Source organism: Homarus americanus, unplaced genomic scaffold (genome assembly GCF_018991925.1).
Source record: "Homarus americanus isolate GMGI-L3 unplaced genomic scaffold, GMGI_Hamer_2.0 scaffold41027, whole genome shotgun sequence".
In the NCBI taxonomy this organism is placed as follows: domain Eukaryota; kingdom Metazoa; phylum Arthropoda; class Malacostraca; order Decapoda; family Nephropidae; genus Homarus; species Homarus americanus.
This window is the reverse complement of record NW_024745073.1, coordinates 8324902-8346733: the sequence shown is the minus strand read 5'-3', so window position 1 is coordinate 8346733 and position 21832 is coordinate 8324902. Positions and strand designations below refer to the sequence as shown.

Below are 21832 nucleotides of genomic sequence, written 5' to 3'. Positions count from 1 at the left end.
TCATTTTAATTAGCAATAATATAACCTCAACGGAAATACGCATCTAACGGCTTTCTTAGGCTACCCTTAGCTGAATTAACTTACTATTTACAATTATTGACATATACCGTACTTTTTTATGTATGTGCCGAACCAATATGAACTTATTTGTCGATTTTCCTGAATAAATAAATAATTCTGTCCCGTACCCTGGTGATGGACCCTACGATAGTTCATAGAGCAGTGCACGAGTCTCACCCCAGCAGACGACCCACTCACCGAGCCGCCGCCGTCCTGGGAGAGTCTCCGGCAGCTGCCTGTGAATCGTCAGACATCTGTGTGAAAATACATCAACGGTGGAGTTTATAACCAAAATCTGAAAGCTGCCATCATAAATGTCCAAGATGCCTATGAAAGCTGTTACCCTTGGTGCCAGAGGGCAGAGTAGATCAGAATTTAAGGACAAGGAGAAGCCTGCACAGATCAGAGGCAGTAACATAGTAGCGGCTAAAGGTAAGCCAAGAGAGGGACATTAAATAAACCATTTAATTATTGATTCGTGACTTACAGTTTAATAGAAATATTTAGAGACTGTCTGACTTGGAGTATAGTGAGGTGTATTAATCTAGATCAATCCATAAATAATAGTTTGGTATGACTCATGGCTGTAGATGAACTTATTTGGAAGCTATGTTGTGTAGTATGTACTGTTGAATGAAAGGCGATCCTCATAACCACCCCACAGTCCTAGTGACCACACCCCACAGTCATCGATTGTTTGGGTGTCAAGAAGTCACCAGTGTTTCGAACATTTTTCTGTCATTTTAGTTCCAAGTTTTGAATATTATGGGTACTGTTTAATGACTGTCACCAGGGTTGTCCAGTCACCTTAGGCAAGATCTCTATACAGGTTGAAGAAAACTACTTTTTTTTACTTAGACAAGACAAATCAGGGTCTGTTCACGTCCTTTTCTCTTGTTTTTCCTGTAAATAATGACAGATGCTACTGTCACATACCTGCTTTGATGCCATGGTAAATTTGCATTGTCACACTGTTCTCTGTTAGAAAGTCAAAAATATATTTTTCTAGTGTATTTGTGTGTGTTTAGACCGAATATGACCTTCATTTCTGGCGGAAATTAGCCAGGTTTTTTTTTCGAATTTTTTTCGTTGGACGTTTTCCAAAAAAAAAATCATGGCAAAATACACCAAAAAACACTAGAAAAACAAAAACCTAACCTAACTGACTCTCACCATATGATGGAATCACATATTTCTTACCTTATTGGCCTGGTTCTTGTTCGTCGTTGGATTCTGAGATTCTTACCCAACGCCACATATGTTGGTCTTTGCGATATTTACATTCAGTCTTGCTCTTAGTACACTTTACTGGGGTTGGAAGAACACCATGCGATCGAAAAAATGCTTTAGTTTCTACGTTTTTTTCCAAAAACTCGCAATCAGCTCCAAATACTTTAAGTGACACCCATCACAGACTTCCATTGTTGGAACTGAACTTGAATTTCAAAATATGAGACCCAAAATAAAACTCGAATTTGATTGGGCCAAATATACTGCGAATTAAACCCAAAATCATGTTAATTGGTTCCAAAAGCAAAAACGCTTTTGATTGGCTGCGTGACGTGTACGGGAACGCATGCGCGTGATGATTTATGAAGGAGACACGCAGTGTTGGAGGTGAGGCAGGCGATAATGGAGGGAGATTAATGGAAGAAAATAGAAAGAATTTTGGATATGCTATCTCCGTTATTATACATTTCCGCCGGTAATGTAATAGATGAAAATTATCTTATAATTAGACGTCTTATTCGAATATGATAATAGATTAGTGGTAGGAATGAACGGTGTGTAAACGCAATAATACTGATGCCATGTTGCAGGTGACAAATATCGGATGCATTGTGCACTGACGACCTATCAACCAACTTTCCCTCATTCTGTACCTGCTAGTGTCTGTTTGTCATTTGGAGTAATAACACTTTTATTTAGGGTTTTCTCCCCTAGTTCCCCACCTGCCTGCTACATGAGTGTGCCATGCTTGCACAACAAACACGTGACAGCAACTGATAAAGTCTGACCGTTTTCCAGCAGACAACTGACTGACTGAACCTTCTTTCTAATCTTTATGAACTTACTTAAAACAACCTACTTTACTTTACCTAAAATAATAATAATAATAATAATAATAATAATAATAACAACAACATACTGCACAGCCACCCTAGGATAGGTACTGGTAGGTTGTGTTGGTTCATCATAATATTTAGTGGTAGACCTTGTGTTTTGGTTATGATACGTTAAATTGGTAATGTTCCGTGTGTTGTTTTCGGTTACAGATATAACAATACGAGTTAAATATACTGAAATACATCTTTTCTTAACTTTGGCCCAAAATTGAGCTAACCTTGATTACTCTTACAGCTGTGGCTGATGTCATCAAGACATCCCTTGGTCCAAGGGGCATGGATAAGATGATTCAAGATGGGAAGGGTGAAGTCACAATTACAAATGATGGTGCAACCATTTTAAAACAGATGAAAGTACTTCACCCAGCAGCTAAGATGCTCGTTGAGCTGTCTCAGGCTCAGGATGCTGAGGCGGGTGATGGTACCACCAGTGTGGTCATCTTGGCAGGTACTGTACGGTGTTGTTACAAAATATTTATTTTTTCCATTGATATTTACTTAAAGTATTTGGTATGCTCTATTAATTTTTAAAGGTAACATTAGGCTTAATGCATTTCATATAAAATACTATACAGTAGCCAAAGTATATTACTACAGTATATTTCTGTCACAGGTTCCATGTTGGAAACATCCCAAAAGCTGCTATCAAAAGGATTCCACCCAGCCACTATTTCCGACTCTCTTTTACATTTCTCTAGCAAGGCTGTAGAGGTCTTGGAATCTATGGCTATCCCTGTAGATCTCTCTGATAATTTATCACTTCTGAAGAGTGCAAACACCTCTCTCAACTCAAAGGTAAAGAACTGTTGCTCATAAAATGGTACAAAGTAGCAAACAAATGGAAGGAAGAATGCGTCGTGTATGTTTTCGTGTGAAGTGCTTTTTATATTTATCTATTTTCTTTTACTGTAAAGTACTCTTACTTGTATTACATGTACTGATATCCAAGGCATAGACTTAGAATACAGCAGTAAAGATAGCTATTTGTAGAATTGGATGTAGTAAAAATTTTAATACAGTACAATATATTGTTTTATGACAGGTTGTACACGAGCACTCGGGCATGCTGGCCCCCATGGCTGTAGATGCAATCCTCAAAATAGTGGACCCAAACCAAGACAAGAATGTAGATCTTAAGGACATCCGTATCATTAAGAAACTTGGCGAGACAGTTGAAGATTCTCAGTTAGTGGATGGTATTGTGTTCACACAGAAGACTCAGGGTTATGGAGGACCAAACAAGGTGGAAAAAGTCAAGATTGGATTGATTCAGTTTTGCATTTCTCCACCTAAAACTGATGTAAGTTAAATTAACTTAAGTATTATTGACAAGTGATACTTCAGTGTTCATTATACTGTACTATTGTCATCTTTAGAATAAGGAATACTGTACAGTATACTGTTTGTATTTGAATTTCTCAACTTTAAATTACCACATTTTAGATGCTTATACTATAGCGTATTTGAAAAGTTCTGATCCTAATTTGTTATTATATTTTACATTAATATACAGTACTACCGTATATGCCTTTCAAACCCTATCACCATTCACACTTAAGTATAATTGTAGTTTTAACCAGTTTGATACTTTTTAATTTTTCAGTAAGTGTTCATAATTTTTATTTCATTTTGTAACTATACAACTAGATTTCATTTATGCCAATGAACTATTTTTAGTTTATATACCTGTATTTTATCTTTTTTAAATCACCCGTGAATAATTTCAGATGGACAACACTGTTCTCATTCGTGACTACGCTGCCATGGATCGTGTCCTGCGTGAAGAACGTCAATATATCCTTAATATAACCAAGAAAATTAAGGCTGCTGGCTGTAATGTTCTCCTTATTCAGAAGTCTATCCTTCGGTGAGTTTTATCATGTTAAGGTTCTTGGGTACAGTACCTGGATATAATTAACTGTGGGTTAGGTTTTCATCACCAGAAAACCCTTTGTTAGTTGTTGCTTTCAATGTGTTGAAGTGAATCCAGGTAATGGAGGCAAGTTTTAAAGCCTGTTTTGTATGTTGCCGAGTTAAAATTCTTTGGTTACCTGGCTGAAAGTTATTAAATAGTTTGGCAGATCATAAAAGGATACAGTTTGACAATCAAATGAACAATTTAGGTACATTATGGACAGGGTTAAACGAGACTTGGGGTATTGTTGTGGAAGGGGGGAGTATCTTCGTAAATCATGTCTCATTGTTTCCAGCCATCATCCATTATAAGGGTAAATGCTTGAAATTTTAGAGGGAGGAAACATTAGGGGCCACAATGTTTGCTGGCCAATTATGTTATAATCCTTGACTGTGTCTACTCGCTCCAAAAGTATCCTTACGGTTATGAGAGACAATATGACAGCATATGAAGGATTTTGATAACTACCGAGACTCCTCCGTGGAAATACTTTTTGGAGCGAGTGTACAGTAAATGGGATCTTTTCCTGGAAGTCCCCCTTATCCTGTATAATATTGTACAAGTAGTGAATATGGGTACACCTTGGATCATCAAATATATCAAGTCAATATAAATATTACTGAGTTTGTGTTATGATTTAGGTGGTTAATGATTAATTAATTTTACCAGGGATGCTGTGAGTGATTTGGCCCTTCATCTCCTGGCCAAGCAGAAAATAATGGTCATCAAGGATATTGAACGCGAGGATATTGAGTTTGTATGTAAAACTCTTGGGTGCAGACCTGTTGCTTCTCTAGATCATTTTACTCCAGAGTCCATGGGCACAGCTGAACTGGCAGAAGAAATTCAAGCTGGTACCAGCAAATTAGTAAAAGTTACAGGAGTGCAGAATCCAGGAAGGACTGTATCAATATTGCTTAGGGGAAGCAATAGACAGGTGAGGAGTAGCATTTTAAAGATTGTGTGTGTGATGTACCAATAATTCTTGTAAGTGGAAGAGATTTTCTTACATATTGAAGTATTGTTTTACTTTTTTAATATTCAACAGGTAATATCTCATTTATTAAAGGAATGATATGCTAGGATTAATGGAGCACTTTTTCCCCTCAACTTTGCAGGTTTTGGAGGAAGCTGATAGATCCCTTCATGATGCACTTTGTGTGATTCGTTGTTTGGTTAAGAAGAGGTTCCTAATTCCTGGTGGTGGAGCACCTGAGGCAGAATTATCAGTCAAGCTAACACAGCATGCACATACTCTTAAGGGCATGGATGCATACTGCTTCCGGTAAGGATTTGAATAGGAGGAATTTTCTAAGTTTTAGATGGAGATGACAAAGGAAACTTTTTAGTCTTATTTTTTTTGCCCCAGGCCTCATTGTGGGTCGATGACCTGTGCCCGGGTGGGCTGTTCCCCGTAAAAGAAAAAGTGCTGTAGTTCCAAGCCACAGGCCTTTGTTTACTAGGAATATATGAATGTAATATATTACTCTTAACAATTATATATGAACTTTTACGTTCTTGCTAATATGAAAATCCACAGATGTCTAGTTTCTGGTGAAGATTAACATTAACATTTAGAAGAAATCTGATTATTAGGAAAATAGAAGAATTTTGAAAAATTAAGAACAGTACTATTATGATACTTCCTTAAATTTCAGAGCCTTTGCTGAATCACTGGAGGTAATCCCAGGCATTTTGGCTGAAAATGCTGGCCTCAGTCCCATTTCAACGGTGACGGAACTGCGTAACAGACATGCTCGTGGGGAAACCCATGCTGGAATTAATGTCCGCAAGGTAAGAAAACTCTTTGTTACGGGAGCTGAGCTTAATGAGCTGCTGCCATTGGGAATTTGGTTGATCAGTGTAGGATAGATTGTTAGAATGCAAATGATTAGCCCCTTGTGTACAGGGTCCTCTGTGCTGAATAAAACCGTCTGGTGTTAGCCAAATAAATTATTAAGTGATGTCCCCGTAATGAAGGAGTTAGAGAATACCTAGTATTTTTATTTTAATATAGTCTCATTAATTGCATATGAGAGAAATGGGTTTCAAGTACTGTACTTATTTTTGTAAAGTTAAGGTCTAGGTGTTCAGAGTAAAGTTGTGGTCATCAAATATTTAATAAATTTGTAGTTCAAGCAGTCCTATAAAGTGTACTCATCTTGGGTAATTTGTTTTTCATAAAGCATTTATTTGTATGTGTATGATGTGTATAGATTCAGTTATTCAGGAGAACTGCAAAAAATTAAACTTAATGCCGAGCATAATCTCGCACAACTTGTGCACGATATATTTATTTGTTTATTTTTTACAGGGAAGTATCAGCAACATTATTGATGAAAATGTTCTTCAACCTCTCTTGGTTTCTACCTCGGCCATCACACTCTCTGCAGAGTGCGTTCGCTCAATCCTGAAGATTGATGATATTGTGAGTACATTTCTATAAATTATTTCCTACTGCTCATTAAATTATTTTTTTCTCCAAATCTTAACACAGTTGACAACCTTCATATAATGATGTTTGCTTCTAATTTGATATTGTTTAACTATAATGTAGCAAATTGCATAGTTGTTGAATGAAACATATAATTTACTGATAAATAATATCAAAGGTAGCATTTATATTGTAATTGCAAAACTGAATTGCTTTAAAATTGTGAATAGCTTGTTAATGTTTGTCTTACTTTTCAGGTCAATGTCATCCGCTAGTTTGAGATTCATCTGTGAAAAAATCATCTTTGACGAGGGCTTAGTGATATTAAACAAACTTTAACACTATGCTTGTACTGTATGTTTAATCAAGAATTCCCAATGTGCTTTGCTTATACTTAATGATTATTAATAAATGATGTTGATGAAAAGACTGCATTTCTTTGCCCATTTAATGTACTATACACATCCACTATCACGTTAAATGTTAATAGATTTGCTCACTATTTGGTTATGATTATTACTTACAGTTAATCCCATTTAACTCAATTTCTTATTATATGGTATAATAAAGAGGTTTTGTAAGGTCATTTAATTTTTACAGCAATTTGTCCACTGATGTGAAATTGTGTTCGACTTACAAAACATAGTAATACAGTTCTTCCTATTGAAGGAGGTTTTATATTTCGTCCAATAATGTTACTTTAAATCAAATATAATTTATAATACTGAGGAGTTACAGGAACTTTGTTTCATCTCCTAATACTACTGTATCTAAAATCCCTTTACAGCAATTCATTTCCTTTGGTGGAAGACTTTTCTTACATGTAGTACAGTACCAGTATAATAATAATAGTGTCTGTTTTTCATTAAGGTCTTCATTGCATTCATGTTAACTTCTCTATATTAACTATACTGTATGTGACAAAGGATAAATCATTAGTGTTACACAGTGCATCACACAGATACTCAGAGTAACCATTTGGAAAGCCATCAGACCAGGGGTGAAGATCACCAGTTTTGTTACTTTATTACTGTTCACCTAAAACCTGAGCCCCCTGCTAAGGAATGAATACTGTACAGGCAGTCCCCGACTTACGAAGGGGTTAGGGACCCAAATCCAGGTCGTAAATAAAAAATGCGAAAATAATACACAAAAAATCTAAAATCGATGTCCTTTTCTTCTCAGCACCACAACACTCACTTTTAAGCTTGCCAGTCATTTTAAAGGGAATTACAGACGAAAATTTTGTCAGTACACCGTGCAGTCACTAACGTCTGGACTCAAAAATACGTAATTTGAATATTTTTTTGGTACAACTGGGGCAGTCGTATGTTGAGGAGAACCTGTACATTCTAATTAACCTTTAAAGTTTTTGTTTGATAAATATAAAAGGTATATAAAATATTTATTAGCAGTTTCCTTTTAACCATTACATACACTATAAATATGCATTAAGCCATTTCTCAATTACAGTAGAAAAATTATCACAAGTTTAGCTCTTAAAACTTTTGAAACTATTTTTTACAAACCCTGAATTGTGCCATTACACTGGCTAACAACTGTTACTTGATTACAATATTTGCACAACAATATAGCTACTGTATACAATACTGTATAATAATGATAGTCTTAATATTAAACAAAAGTATTTGCCTGTACATTTCTTTAAATTGAAAATGATCTCCAAATGCAATACAGGAGGTTGTACTTAATGGAATAAATTTTAATTAATTAAGTGATCTTTTACAGTACAGTATATACTATACTGGCTCCATACCATTAGCTAGTTGGCTGGTCTGCCTCACATCTTCAAAATCAACATTGTGGAAATACTGTAGTTGCTAAACTTTTGCCTCTACAGAATATTATCTCCGGGTAACCTTTCACTTATCACATCTGCTAAACATTCTTAACCTTAACAAGGTACTTACTGCCACTAAAAGAAGAATATAGCTGACTGTAAAGATAAGTCATCCATTTCTACAAACATCCTTAGTATTTAGTGAAGGAGTTGGCAGTTTACTGACTTGAGAAATAAAAAATTACCATCTACTTTTACCACTGTAGGCTCCTCAGAATATAAAGGACTAATGAGGTCTGGTGACAGGATGAATGAGCCACATACATTTAATGTAGGCAAATATATATACTAAAGCTGGAGAAAATAAGTTACACTAACTAATAACAATCTCATATGCTTTCCTAATAAAAAAAAAATCGGAGAAAATTGATTAACTAATCATCGAGGATCTTAAGTGTGTTGCACATGTAGTATATTAATGACAAAATAATCTGTAATCTTAAAACTTGCATACACGGTACAGTACTGTAGTGATTTAGTCATCGTGACTCACATGATCGCTGTGAAGCAGTGGCAAGATGCTAACTCAAGATATATTGACAATGGGAACACTGATGTGTTTTGCATCCTTAAGTTTAATATGATGTTCATGTTAAGAATAAAATGTTATATGGATAAGTTTAGTACTTCCTTAAATAAAACTTCATCAAAAATCAAATCCAGTGAAGCAAAACACCTGAAATTGTGTCTTGGCTGAATCTCACACTGCTTCACAACCAGTGGCACAGTTTCTAAGTAATTTTGTGTCCTGCAGTGCAAGTACAGTATTTTGCTTACCGGGTATGTTTATTATTGGCTTATAATTATTGTATACAAAAAAAAACTCGGTGAAAACATGTTTGAAGTATTTTAAGATGTTTTCGGGTGGGTTTTTCCCCATAGGAAAAACCTTTTGCATTTTGGATCCCATGTTCCCATACACCTTTTTTTTTTGTAAATCAGGTATACTTTGATGAGTTCATTACTTTACTTTAATTTAAAATCTAATGAACAATTCATCCATAAGGAACTGAAACTTTCATAGAAGGCATTACTTGTAACATGATCTGACCATTTACGAAGGTAACCTACATCCCATTAGAACTCTCAGAGTAAACTTTTATATAAATACAGTAGTAATACTAATTATTACAAGAAAAATTGTACAACAATAATATATGAGAAATAGTCTCTTGTGTTTGAGCTGATTCTTCATACTACGGTCACAAATTACCATTAAACAATATTATGTATATACAGTAAACGGGAACACTTAACTCCCCTCTGGTCTTTTGACACAGACCGCGTCACTAAGCGTTCCCATGCTGGCCCGAGCCCTCCTGCTCCGCCATACCTCACATTGAGAACACCTCTCCCATAAGCAGAAATACTGGAACAGTGAATAAGCCCTATCAAACCACCATAGTTCTTCCCACTAGCCTTATGGGCTGACAGATGCATCTCTAAGGGTGTAATTTAGGTCTGGATCGCTCTACCCAAAGTTTACTAAAATGGAAAAACGTTCCTGTTACCGACACCTGCGTCAAAAGACTGAGAGGGGCCGAGATTTCCAACCGTCGCCAGGAGTACCAGAAGGTTAAGATACAGTACTGTATGGCACTCTCAGTGAGAGGCTGGCAAATGTATCTAAACATTATACAGTACAGTAGTACCCCGATTTACGCGGTCAATTGAACCCTTGGGGTACCGCAGAAAGTGAAAACCGCGTAAAGTGAACAACAGAATATATGGGATTAATTCCAATAGAGACTGGCCCGACCCCCAAACTCCACTTTTTCAGACACAATACCTACGTTGTAGTAAAAATTACATCTTAATTTTATGATGGTATGCACACACAATTAATAATTAAGAGAAATATCAATAATATTAGTTTTTTTAACACTTACATTAGTAGAAAAGATGGCTGGGCACACATGGATGGGGGGTTGGTTCCGAGGCAGAGGGCAGATTATTGGCCCTCACCTGTATCACTTGTATCAATTGTATCACTATCCACCACATAGGCTTGCAGGGCCTCTTTGTCAAACCCCTCAAAGTCCACATAAGTCCATATCCTCACTATCACTGACTTAGGCCGGCTGTGGTGGGTGGCGGGTGAAGAACTCGGTAATGTTTTGATGACTGGGCGACCTTGTGCGCATCCTGCCCGCGCCACTTCCAGCGTATATGAGCAGATGCACCGCAGAAAGTGAAAGTTCGGTTCTGGCGAGGCACCGCGTAAATGAGAAATCGCGGAAAGTGAAACCGCGTAAAGCGGGGTAATACTGTATGTAGATTGGGTCCCTATTTTTAAATTTTACTTTTTTTTATAACATTACTAGTACAGTTATAATTGGAGATGCAACAGCTTCTCTCTTCTGTTATTCATATTTGATTCTTTGTACTGTACAGTACAATTCCCACAACATTATCTGGAGAAAGTCATTAATTACTGTGTTGAATAAAAGGAAACACTCAGAGATGCCCCATGATGCTTGAGAGATCATTAGGTTGCCTATTCCTGTTATGCAACAAAGTACAATATATGAAAAAAGTGATTTTATTACTAACTGGCAATAACACTTCATTAAAATATTCTGTACTTCCCAGACCTATATCAGTTAAATAAATCCTAACAATCTTTTTACTGTACAATTGACATCCTTACACAATCTTGTCATATCTAATGTTATATGGCCTTACAATTCCTAGTCTGACCATCTTATAATCACATTTATTGTAAACAAATAAAAGTATCAAATGTTACCTTCCATCACCCAAGAAAGCACTACACAAAACATTTTTTTTTTAAATTCACGATTACAAGATATATCATTATAAATCTAGAAAAAATTAAGTGAAACTCTTTACATGGAAGTAACAATTTCAATAAATTATGAAACATATGTTGGGACAATTTGAACTTTGTTCTCTATCTGATGACCACAAAGTGGACAAGAGAACAGTGGATCAGAAGAATAGCTGGAGTAGACACAATAGTAACAAGCAATGTGGCAACACCCAAAACTGTGAGGGAGAACTGGATTATTATTACAAACTACACATGTTGTCTGTAGCACAAATTCTGCCTTTGGTTCATCCTCTGAACTATGGTCATTTTCACTTGAACTTGGCACAAATTTTCTGACAATACTATGGAAATACTGCACGTTGATTAATGGTAAAATAAATGCAAGAAGTTCTGCAAAACCATGCCACAAGAGCTCTCGTGTGAAGTACGTGTAGGATATTCTTCGCACACTGCCGGGGTTTGCAGGTACATTTCTCAGACCAAAGAGCCTTTCTAGAACAGTTGGATAAGATCCCTTTTGAAGGAACACCAGCAGATTGATGACTTGCAGAACTTTAAACACTATTTCAAACCCACTAAGACACTGACTGGTAGCTTCTTTTACACTTTCGTTCTTTGTAACTGTGTAGGTTATGAGACCAGCTCTGTGTTTTATCCAGTTTCCTACAACCAACATTATTATATAACTATGGAGTCTTCTTGTTGAGACTGTTTCTTCATATTTTATTTGCAAAAGCTGTTGACCAACTGAACTTTTTCCTTTCTCAACAGTATATTTCAAAATTAAATACTGAAGGGCTGCATCAATTTCAGGTTCGAGGATTGTGACAAAGGTTTGTCCAATGTATTTAACAGCACCCAGCAACTGATTTTTTACCATAGAATAAGCCTCTCTATTGAGGAATAAGGAATCCAACTGAGATATTCTGGGTACATAACCCTTATTCCCTACCATGGAAGACATGATGACAATATATGGAGTTAAAAGTTGCGTATAGCAGCACTGACCTCTCCTCTTCCTTGTAACACACGTTCACCCACTTCTTGTTTTTAAGAACTGGGTAGTTTGTCACTGAATATCTTCATTTCTCATTCTTCTAGTAATCGTGTAGCTTTCCTGGTGACAAACTCTTCCACCGATAACAGCAGTACAGTCACCAGTGATCAGTCTTCAGTTGTTATTGTACTCCACCAGGTCGCTAATACTCCTGCACTCCAACAACGTTTTCTTTTATCAACGTTGAATTAGGAGTGACTATTGTTTTTATGGCGTACCGGCCAAGGGGATATGGCTGTGAATAGGCATCTAACTTTACAATGAGGAAATGAAACGTAGTCAAATGTACTATATTTACATTGCCTCTAACATGTCATCAGTCTTACAGGACCCATTTTTATTCTGGGAAGATTCTGCTCCTCCTGTCTCTCTATGCCAGGCCAGTTCGAGGGCTGTCTGTTTCTCTCTGACTCTGATTGGAATTTAGGTGTTAGACATGCTTGTTGTGAACTGGACAAGTGATTCAGCTCTGATCACTGGGTCGCAGTATGATGATAGCCACATGTATGTCCTCTCCACAATGTAAGTGCTATGTTAGATCACTTTACTTTTTAATTTTATCCTCTTCACCACTGATCGGCTCGTTAGCAGCTTGGGCGATCGGTCACGTCTCTGTTACGCACTGTTGGCAAGTACTGGGCATGCACCGGCTCCTGAATGTACCTGAACCTACTTAAGTGTTGGTCAAGTCTGGTCTTGAAAGAGCTCACACTTGGTGCCGTCACAACACTCTCTGGTAGACTGTTCCAAGGGTTCACAACTCTCACCCCGAAAAAGTTTGCCCTCACAGTTTTCTAGACCTGCGGCTTCTTCAATCTTGAGCTGTGACCCCTTGTGGGGCGAGCGTCCGCCAGCTCCAAGTAAGGACACTCGACTGAGTAGTGCCCCTAGAGATGCTTATACACCTCAATTTGGTCGCCCCTTGCCCGTCTGTAGTATGTATAACTTTGTTTTTTGTGTTAATGCTACGTAAATAGACTTTTCCTCAGTGTTCACAAGTGAGGATATCAATAAAATCCTTGCGTTTGACTAAAGACGTTTCAACAGAGTGCTGACACACATTATGTTCTCAGAAGAGTGTATTTGGAATAAACTGTCAAAGCTAAGGGTTCATAACAGCCTGGTTCCTGAAAGCATGCATCACAGGTTACTAAGAGAGTTATGCAATAAGCTTGCTGAGCCCCTTAAAATCCTGTTCCGCAGATGCATGAACAAACAAAAGATCCCCAGCAACTAGAAACTGGCATATGTGAGTACTGTACTACATTCAAACAGGGAGATTACCACTCAACAAATAATTATAGGCTGGTGAACTTGACCAGCATAGTGTATAAAGTATGCTTTGAGTACTGTCACTCTGTCTGGTCCCTGAGATGTGCTAAAGAATGTCAATTGATTGAAAACGTCCAAAGGAGAGCCACCAGACTGTTACTTTTACTTTTATCCTCTTCGCCATTGATCGGATAGTCAGCCGCTTGGGCGGTTGGTCACGTCTCTGATACGCACCGTTGGCAGATACTGGGCATGCACTGGCTTCTGAATATATCGGAACCTACTCCAGTGTTGGTCAAGTTTGGCCTTGAATGAGCTCACACTTGGTGCCATCACAATGCTCACCGGCACTACGGCACCTCAGGTATCCAGAGATTAGAATGCCTGCAATCGCCTTGCTCATACTATAGGCGGGCAAGGGGTGACCTAATAGAAGCTATACAGTAAACACCTCAGAGGACATTACTCTGGAGCTGGCAGGCTTCAGTAATTGGGTATTTAATCAATGCACTATGTAAACATCACATTTTATTGTTTATACACATTTCTATACAATATTACATTTACAGGAGTTGGCCGAGGATTGCAGCCCACATAAGGGATGAGTGAAGGATCTATGGGGAGACAGATCACTCGACTAATGACAAAGAATCAATAGAAACATAATACAACAGTTGAACAATATCAAGTATCTAGAGAGTTCCCCAATATTATATTCTACAAATCAACAAAGCATTGTGTATAATGAATTGCAAATCAGATTTTTTTAAATATTTTTACAAAACAAATTGCATATCTAGGTCAATATAGCCATTAAAACGTTGCAAGAAATAAGAAGAAATACCAAAGTAAAATATCTGTTCTGCAATAGTATACATAAATCATGACTTATTGCATCATCACAGTTGTGCCTCTCCACCTAATTATTATCATTATATTTATAAAAGGATTAAGATTTAATCTTCATGAATCACTGGTTTACTGCACTAACAATTAAAATACATTATCATTTATCTATGACAATTATGAATACAGTACCATTCAAGCCAGAGGTACTTTGAGGCCAGTACCTAGTTCACTTCCTCCATCTGTCACGTATATTGCTCAAAAAACTAGAAGAGGAAATCTAGGCAATACTTGTGGTATATGTCTAGGAGAGAGAGAATACACTCACTTACAAAGGGTCATATTGAGTGGACCTCTTAGAGTGAGACGGGTGTGGACAGTTGTGATGAAGCAAGTTATAAACTGGTGTTGCTTCACATAAGAAGGCGGGAAGATGACTGATACACATCAAGAAATTTCCAATAAAATTTATGATTAGTATTTTTAAGAGTATATTTTTGAAGGAATATTTTCTTCTGCTGTCCTGTACCTCATGGCGCTTCTGATGGAGGGAGGAGCACCGTAATGCTCAGTATCCGATTCATATGCGTCATTAATATTGCCACCACCGGGGGTGAACACGCGCTGGTTGTCCACCTCAGATGCAATCGACATACGGGTGCGTGGCTGTGGGTGTCAAACAGTGGTAAGTACAAGTCTAAAGATTGGGCTGTAAGAATGGCAAAATAAATGTTAGCTGGAGAAACACCTGTGGTAAGGGTAGTAACAGTAAAACATACCAATTGGTGTAGGTGGTGATAAGTTACATTTAATAAGAAACAATATGTACAACATGCAGAGAAGATGTGGGTGGCTTAAACCACAGCATTTCAATATACTGTACTTCATTTTATATAATAAAGACTTTCAATTTGGTAAGGCAGATGTGATTTCAGATCTCATAGGCCTCACACAATATAAGCCTTATATTATTTACAATTGAAGTATTGGTTTTCAGTTTGTATCGTAAATTTTCCTCATAACTATAGTGGTAAGAATGTATGTCCAGTAACTGACTAACTTGTGCTAAATCACAAGAATATTGTCCAACATGGGATCAAAATTACACTGAAACAATCTCTTAATGCTTTAACAGTTAGGGGGCATAATTAAAGCAGATCTTGTTCTTTTTCACCTTTTTTATTTCCACCACTTATCAGCTTAATAGCTGTTTGGGCAGATGGCCTCTTTGTTACCTTGTTAAGACCTTCATTGCCACACCAATTTTGAAACTCTGAACTAAACATGAACAAAAATTTATGCATGTTGGGTGGTGCATATCTGTCACATTTAAGTATTTGTACTGTCAACACACTATAACTGTGTCCTTTATAAACATCCACAGAAGTAAAACTAAAACAGCATCATGCCTAATTGAAGCACCTGATAGTCATATAATATATAATTATATATACTCTCAATGTCAACTTTAGTAAGTGTTAAAAAATTAAAAAATACATGAACTGTACTATACAGTACAATTTACATAAGCTGATATCAAAATGTTAGTTATTTAACTACAGTATTAGTTAGCAGAGGGGTTAAGAGAGTCTACGAGGTAACTCTATAACATATAAAGCAAATAAATACAAATAGAGGCAACAAACAAAATTGTATGCAGCCAATGACTAGGCCATTGTTAGCAACTGTAGAGATTAATCCAGAATCACAAATACAGAGTACAATCCTTATCCAGAAAATACAGTACACTGTACTGTACTAAGTACAGTATGTGAGGTGTCTACCATTGAGTAAGCACTGTTGTATTACAGTATACAGTAATGATATTAGGGTTCTAGTTCTCAAAGGTTCAGGTCCTCATACTCAAGGGTTCAGGTCCTCATACTCGAGGGTTCAGGTCCTCATACTCGAGGGTTCAGGCCCTAATACACAAGGGTTCAGGTCCTAATACTCAAGGGTTCAGGTCCTCATACTCAAGGGTTCAGGTCCTCATACTCAAGTATTTAATATAAATGACCTTCATATTACACTTCTATTTATTTATCATTTCACCATTCTAGAAGTGTATCTGTTCTTTGTTATGATCTTTAGTGTCCAGTGTTACTACCGGAGGAAACCAGTGTACCCAAACAAAACTTGTAATGTTTGGTAGTACAATATCACACTGGATAACACCCTTTTCATGTCTGTCCAGGTCGGTGATTGAATCCATGACACAGTTGTGAGAGATATGTGCATTGCCACTGTACAGTACCACCAACCCTCCTATTAGGGAGTTATGATGATGGGTACAAGTTGATGATCATTTTCAAGGGAAGTGACCAGTGAACCAAGATGGATCTTGGTAGGATATAAAATGGAGATTGTGAAAGTGAAAACTATTACAAGGAAATGTTACATAATATGTGCCATAAGGAATGAATCTGTGAAGCCTTAGGAAGAACCACATACTGTATACTGTAATATGCTAATTTATAAAGCTTACTAAGAGAATTAAATTTAGATTACACCACCAGGAAAAAGAAGACAATGGTAAGATTAATAGCTTGGTTGACGTAAACATAAACACAGGCAGCCTTATCTTATACAGGTAGGGAAGAGGATGGGGAAGATACAGGGGTGCTTAGAGGCTGAGGTGGGAATGAGAAATTGGTTCGGAGTAAGCAAGGAAAAAAGCAGTAAGCATGGGTTTAAATGGTTGGGGAGGGAGAGACGGGATAAAGCCTACATTAGATGCAATCTGAAGAAGAATTATACCACTCAGAAGTGATGCGAAGGGTATGGGTGGGTAGAGAGAGGGGTGAAGAGCCTCTGGTTGTCTACATCCGAGGTGATGGAGGAGCGCGATCGAGGCTGGAGGAGAATCATGCACAGACGTTAGTGGTGATACCGAGAGCAACACCCAGGTCTATATTGTGGAGTGGTGGAGATTGAAGGAGGGTAGGTGGGTCTTTATTGTGGTGGGTGGAGGAGGGCAGGTGGGTCTTTATTGTGGTGGGTGGAGGAGGGTAGGTGGGTCTTTATTGTGGTGGGTGGAGGAGGGTAGGTGGGTCTTTATTGTGGTGGGTAGAGGAGGGTAGGTGGGTCTTTACTGTGGTGGGTGGAGGAGGGTAGGTGGGTCTTTACTGCACCAGTATTAGGTGGGTGAGAGTAGTCAGGTACAGTACTTTGCTGCTGTGTTGTAGAGAGTCCTTTGGTAATAGTACTGTACTATATTTGTAAACAGACCAAGAGACACCAGTACAGTATTGAAAGGATTATACTATATTATACATTTGTAATAACCGCTGTACTGCTGAATGGACACTGGGACTCCTGTAATAACTGTACTGTACTGTGTGAGAGTCAGTTGTCGACCATGGACTTTAGTGAAGGTAAAATGTTGTGAATGGGAAATATACAAGATGAGGTGCAGACTATATACAAAGAGAATAACACTGAATGTATATACAGTTTGTATACATATCAGAAGGAGATAGTACTTCAGACAGACATCAATAAATACAACTTGAAGAAAATTAGAGGCTATAAAACTTGATTTAACATGACAAAAGATACATGCAAAGGTTGACATGCAATGGGTATCTTTTCACTGCATGTTGAATATTCAGTAGTTAAGGCAGAAATGGAATATACCAGATTCAGAATTTTACCCTTGAATAATGATCAAAAAAAAAAAAAAAATTAGCTTTCAAGTTAAATACAGACAGACAAAACATTACAATCAACTCTTTATATCTACCACATAAGTGTTGTTTTTTCCCAATCTGTAATTAGTTGTCAAAAGTCTTGATTGTATACTGTATTAACTCTTTATCATTAACACTCAACACAGACACATAACACTGCAGGGTAAACACATAAGAAAAAATATTGCCAGTACAATGCTACATGAAGGCGAGGCGGACTATCAAGGAATGTGTTGAGTAATGACAATCAATAGAGAAAAAGAATTACATGAACACAGAAAGCTTTTTATCGGTAAATTATGAGAACTGATCACACTTAATTAGAATGGAGTGTATGAACTCACTGCCAAAACAGAAAGGAACATCTTAAAAAACTGTATGTAATAAACAGCTATTTCTAGTAAGTGCAAAATACAAAGGACAATTTTCAAACGTAGACAAAAACGCACATATAAACCCTGGAATTAATTATATACTCGTTTTTACCTTGATCAGCTCAAATGATATCTACGTCAGTAGCAAAAGATGTACGCTGGTTGGATGAAATAGAAAATATTAGTTATCCTGTATTTAAAGGTGGAAAGAGGCTTCCCTGTTCAAGTTTTCTTTTTGCAAACATAATACTTGTATGATTTAAATACAGCAGTGTACAGTAATATCAAGAAGTAAGATTATAAACTTCTGAAACTAAAACTGACCAGGAACAATCAACAATACCAATTTTGTTTCCTTACACTCAACAACTATGATTTCTTTACTCTTAATCTAAACAGTTACATTGTACTGTACTGTAAACTGTGTGTGGTTGAAAACAATGCTTAAGCATTACACTGTAGCTAATTGTTAAAGAGTTTTACCCTGAATAATAATTCTTTAGTTTAAAGTTTTGAATCTGATATTCACAAAATGTATCCCTGGTTTGTGATCTCTAGATGTCGTCACCCAATTCCCACACTGTAACCCACCCAACACCTCTTCTCAACTGTTAAATCACTTGGGTCAGCCCTTTTTATAAGCATGCTGTGCTTCCTTACATTGAACTAACATCTCAATTTTTATGTTTTCTTTGGCCTTTCACCACCTCTTCTCCCTGTTTCCTTCCCAGCCTGAGGTATGGAGCAGCTGTTATAAAAAGATTTAATTCATGATACATTACCTTCTTTGCTCCCATTGTCATCATTTTGGACTGCCTTCTTTCTTGGACCACTGTCTCACGTCTCTCAGCTAGAGCCTTCATGGTTTCACGACGTATGCTTAGACGGCGCATGTTTCCTAGCACGGGTGTCTCTGTCAACAACAATAAGAAAATAATAAAAGTGCTTAAGGATCGCTATAAATAGTAATTTAAAATTCTTTGAATAATTTTGTGAGCAATAAACTTCTCTAAGCCCTAAGAATGCAAGGCAGGCTAACAGTACATCCTGTGACTAAATCATTTGTAGCTTTATAATAGTATACTGTACTATACTGTACGAACGTGATAATTTCCAAAGAAAATGTATCACTGACCTTTAATCGATTTTATAATTACCACATTCTATTTCATCATCATAGCTGATTATGGCCACTTTCCATGCATGTGTGGGTTGGCTATGATTATCTGATGCAATGGTATTCCAGTTGTCATCAGGTAAATATATGGGTAGATAAATGTTGGGATAAAATTTGACCTAATGATATGATTCCTATAGTTGATAATCATGGACTGACAGATACCTATCGAATATACTGTACATACCGGTGTCCATGCCGTTTTCTGCAGCTTCTGCCGAGATACTGAAGAAACGTTTCTTGAAGGCCACATCAAGAGTACCAATGGCCTGTTTCTTCTGCCTGTGCCGTTCTAAGTTGTGGATGGTCTTGCGTCTTCCAAGTTGTCCTCCTTCAACACTATCGTTATCATAATCACCATCAATGCCTTTGAGTCTTTGTAACTGCCGAACAATGTCAACAGCATTTCTTTGGATGAATGCATCTTCAGTAGCATCTTCTGCCTGATGATGTAAACAAGAAATGAATCAGTGGGACAACTAGTGCTACAATAGTATAACTTTCCTGGCTGTTAACATATTTCTTTCTTCACCATAAAAAATAAACTACAGCACTGAACAAATATGCACTTAGTAAATCACATTGTCCAAAAAAAAGATTATAATGCTGTACACATGGATTACAGTAGAGTATGATGCACAAATGCTTTATAGGGTGATAAAATTTACATTATGAACAAGATTTAATGACCTGAAAATACATTTAGAAACACATTGTACTTTCTTTTACTTTACTTTCAGACATAAGCAGATTAAATACAATGCTGTACTGAACAACACTTTACCTCTTACATATGGAAAAAAGAAATACTGTACAATACTTTATAACATTATGGTTGACAACATATGTGGCATATTTCGAATATAAGACTTAATAAAGAATATAATGCATACTTATGCTTGTACTGTACAGGTACTGTATTGACAAAAACAATATTAATGGTACTCATTTTTCAGCCACAATACCAACATACTTTCTTATTGCAGCACGTCAGTTCCGTAGAGGCGAGGATATGCGAGATGGTTCCAAAGCGATGGAACAACATAGCAATGAACTGGATAACCAAGATGAGGGCAAAGAAGAACACAAACACGAGACCAATAGGTTCCAGCTGCAGGTATTCTTGGCTGATGAGCACCTGAGAGTGGCAGATGGAGGTGTAAAGGTGAGGCAGATGATTAACACAGCTAAACTTTTGTGCTACTAACAGGGAGGATTTGTTATCTCTTAGACATCAACTATTGTTCAAATAATTCAAAGTTTACAAATAATGTGATCGAAACTTACATTATCTTGTAATATATATAATGAAACCTAACATATGCTGCTGTCATCGTTATACACTTTTGAAAAGATATGCATTAAAAGCCTTTGATAAGAATTTTAACTATACTTACAATGTTGTATTTCAAGTTTCATATTGTCTGTTTTACATTTCTTAAAGGTTATTACTGTATTTATATCTAAAGCAGAATGATTGGATGAGATGTTGTTAAGAAATTTTGAAATAGAATTCTAAATTAACAAAATACAAAGATGATACTTATTTTCTATAACTAAAACATGTGCAACAAAATATTCATGCAACAGCTATTAATACAGTATCACATTATAACTTATTAAATTCTCTTGTTGTGACTAACACGTGACCATGCCATTCATGCAACAAGAGAACACCCGCACCATCATACAGAGTTGGCATGCACGGGGGGCACACACAGTAATCAGGATTAGTTCACATCTGAAAGGGAAACTAAGTCTTCAATGCCAGTTCTCGCTGCCTTTAACCAAGACATATAAAATTTATTGTCAGGGGATTAAGAGTGTATCAGATACCCTTAAATACTGTGAAGAATCTTTGTTAGAGGTGATTGTTGAAATTTACTGGGGTATACAGCACTGTACAAATACAGTACATATAATAATGACAAGAAACAAGAGAGTCAGAGTAATACAGTATGTGCATAACACCTGAGGGAGACAAGACACAATCAGACAGCATCTATGAAGACACACTAAATACTTTTTCCTCACAATGCTCAAAAGATTCTTATGTTGCAGCAGTACTGTGGTTGAAACATTTTAGGATATCAAAGTAGGGATTTATTAAGGCCTCAGGTACTCTTGTAAATCACCTTTTGTTTCAATTTATGCTGAGTGTGTGATAAACTAGTCAAGAAATAATCCAACTGAACTTTCTAATTGAAATTTAAACCTATCTAGTATA

At 36.9% G+C, this 21832-nt stretch overlaps 3 protein-coding genes across 10 annotated transcripts in view; 1 reads left to right on the top strand and 2 right to left on the bottom strand.

Moving 5' to 3' along the window:
• Nucleotides 1-236: 236 nt before the first annotated feature.
• Nucleotides 237-6962, top strand: LOC121878299 (T-complex protein 1 subunit delta-like). The gene is made up of 10 exons (XM_042384397.1): nucleotides 237-492; nucleotides 2422-2634; nucleotides 2800-2981; nucleotides 3229-3486; nucleotides 3914-4053; nucleotides 4771-5038; nucleotides 5220-5386; nucleotides 5760-5895; nucleotides 6416-6529; nucleotides 6793-6962. The coding sequence occupies exons 1-10, from the start codon at nucleotides 375-377 to the stop codon at nucleotides 6808-6810; spliced, it is 1614 nt and encodes a 537-aa protein (XP_042240331.1). The 5' UTR covers nucleotides 237-374; the 3' UTR covers nucleotides 6811-6962.
• A 3470-nt stretch (nucleotides 6963-10432) lies between these two features.
• On the bottom strand, nucleotides 10433-12389 carry LOC121878462 (peroxisome biogenesis factor 2-like). The gene has a single exon (XM_042384695.1). It carries the CDS (start codon nucleotides 12152-12154, stop codon nucleotides 11273-11275), a length of 882 nt encoding a protein of 293 aa, XP_042240629.1. The 5' UTR covers nucleotides 12155-12389; the 3' UTR covers nucleotides 10433-11272.
• A 1645-nt stretch (nucleotides 12390-14034) lies between these two features.
• Nucleotides 14035-21832, bottom strand: part of LOC121878565 (chitin synthase chs-2-like) — a 66380-nt gene continuing 58582 nt past the window's right edge. For 6 of the 8 annotated variants that reach the window (XM_042384905.1, XM_042384902.1, XM_042384898.1 and 3 more), the window contains exons 23-26: nucleotides 20579-20743; nucleotides 19793-20048; nucleotides 19211-19341; nucleotides 14035-15031 (exon numbers count right to left, since the gene is read on the bottom strand). In XM_042384905.1, coding sequence (XP_042240839.1) covers nucleotides 14849-15031; nucleotides 19211-19341; nucleotides 19793-20048; nucleotides 20579-20743 — 735 coding nt within the window. In that variant the 3' untranslated portion in view covers nucleotides 14035-14848. Of the gene's footprint in view, nucleotides 15032-17122; nucleotides 17219-18540; nucleotides 18587-19210; nucleotides 19342-19792; nucleotides 20049-20578; nucleotides 20744-21832 lie in introns of all 8 variants that reach the window. The other 2 variants (XM_042384903.1, XM_042384904.1) reach the window with 2 other exon arrangements.

What these genes read in the sequence shown, in the direction of transcription:
- LOC121878462 (XM_042384695.1), bottom strand. Translation starts at nt 12,154, where the DNA reads ATGTCTTCCATGGTAGGGAATAAGGGTTATGTACCCAGAATATCTCAG.
- LOC121878299 (XM_042384397.1), top strand. Translation starts at nt 375, where the DNA reads ATGTCCAAGATGCCTATGAAAGCTGTTACCCTTGGTGCCAGAGGGCAG. An exon ending in ATTCAGAAGTCTATCCTTCG is followed by an intron (nt 4,054 to 4,770) that starts GTGAGTTTTATC and finishes TAATTTTACCAG; the next exon opens with GGATGCTGTGAGTGATTTGG. An exon ending in ATGGATGCATACTGCTTCCG is followed by an intron (nt 5,387 to 5,759) that starts GTAAGGATTTGA and finishes CTTAAATTTCAG; the next exon opens with AGCCTTTGCTGAATCACTGG.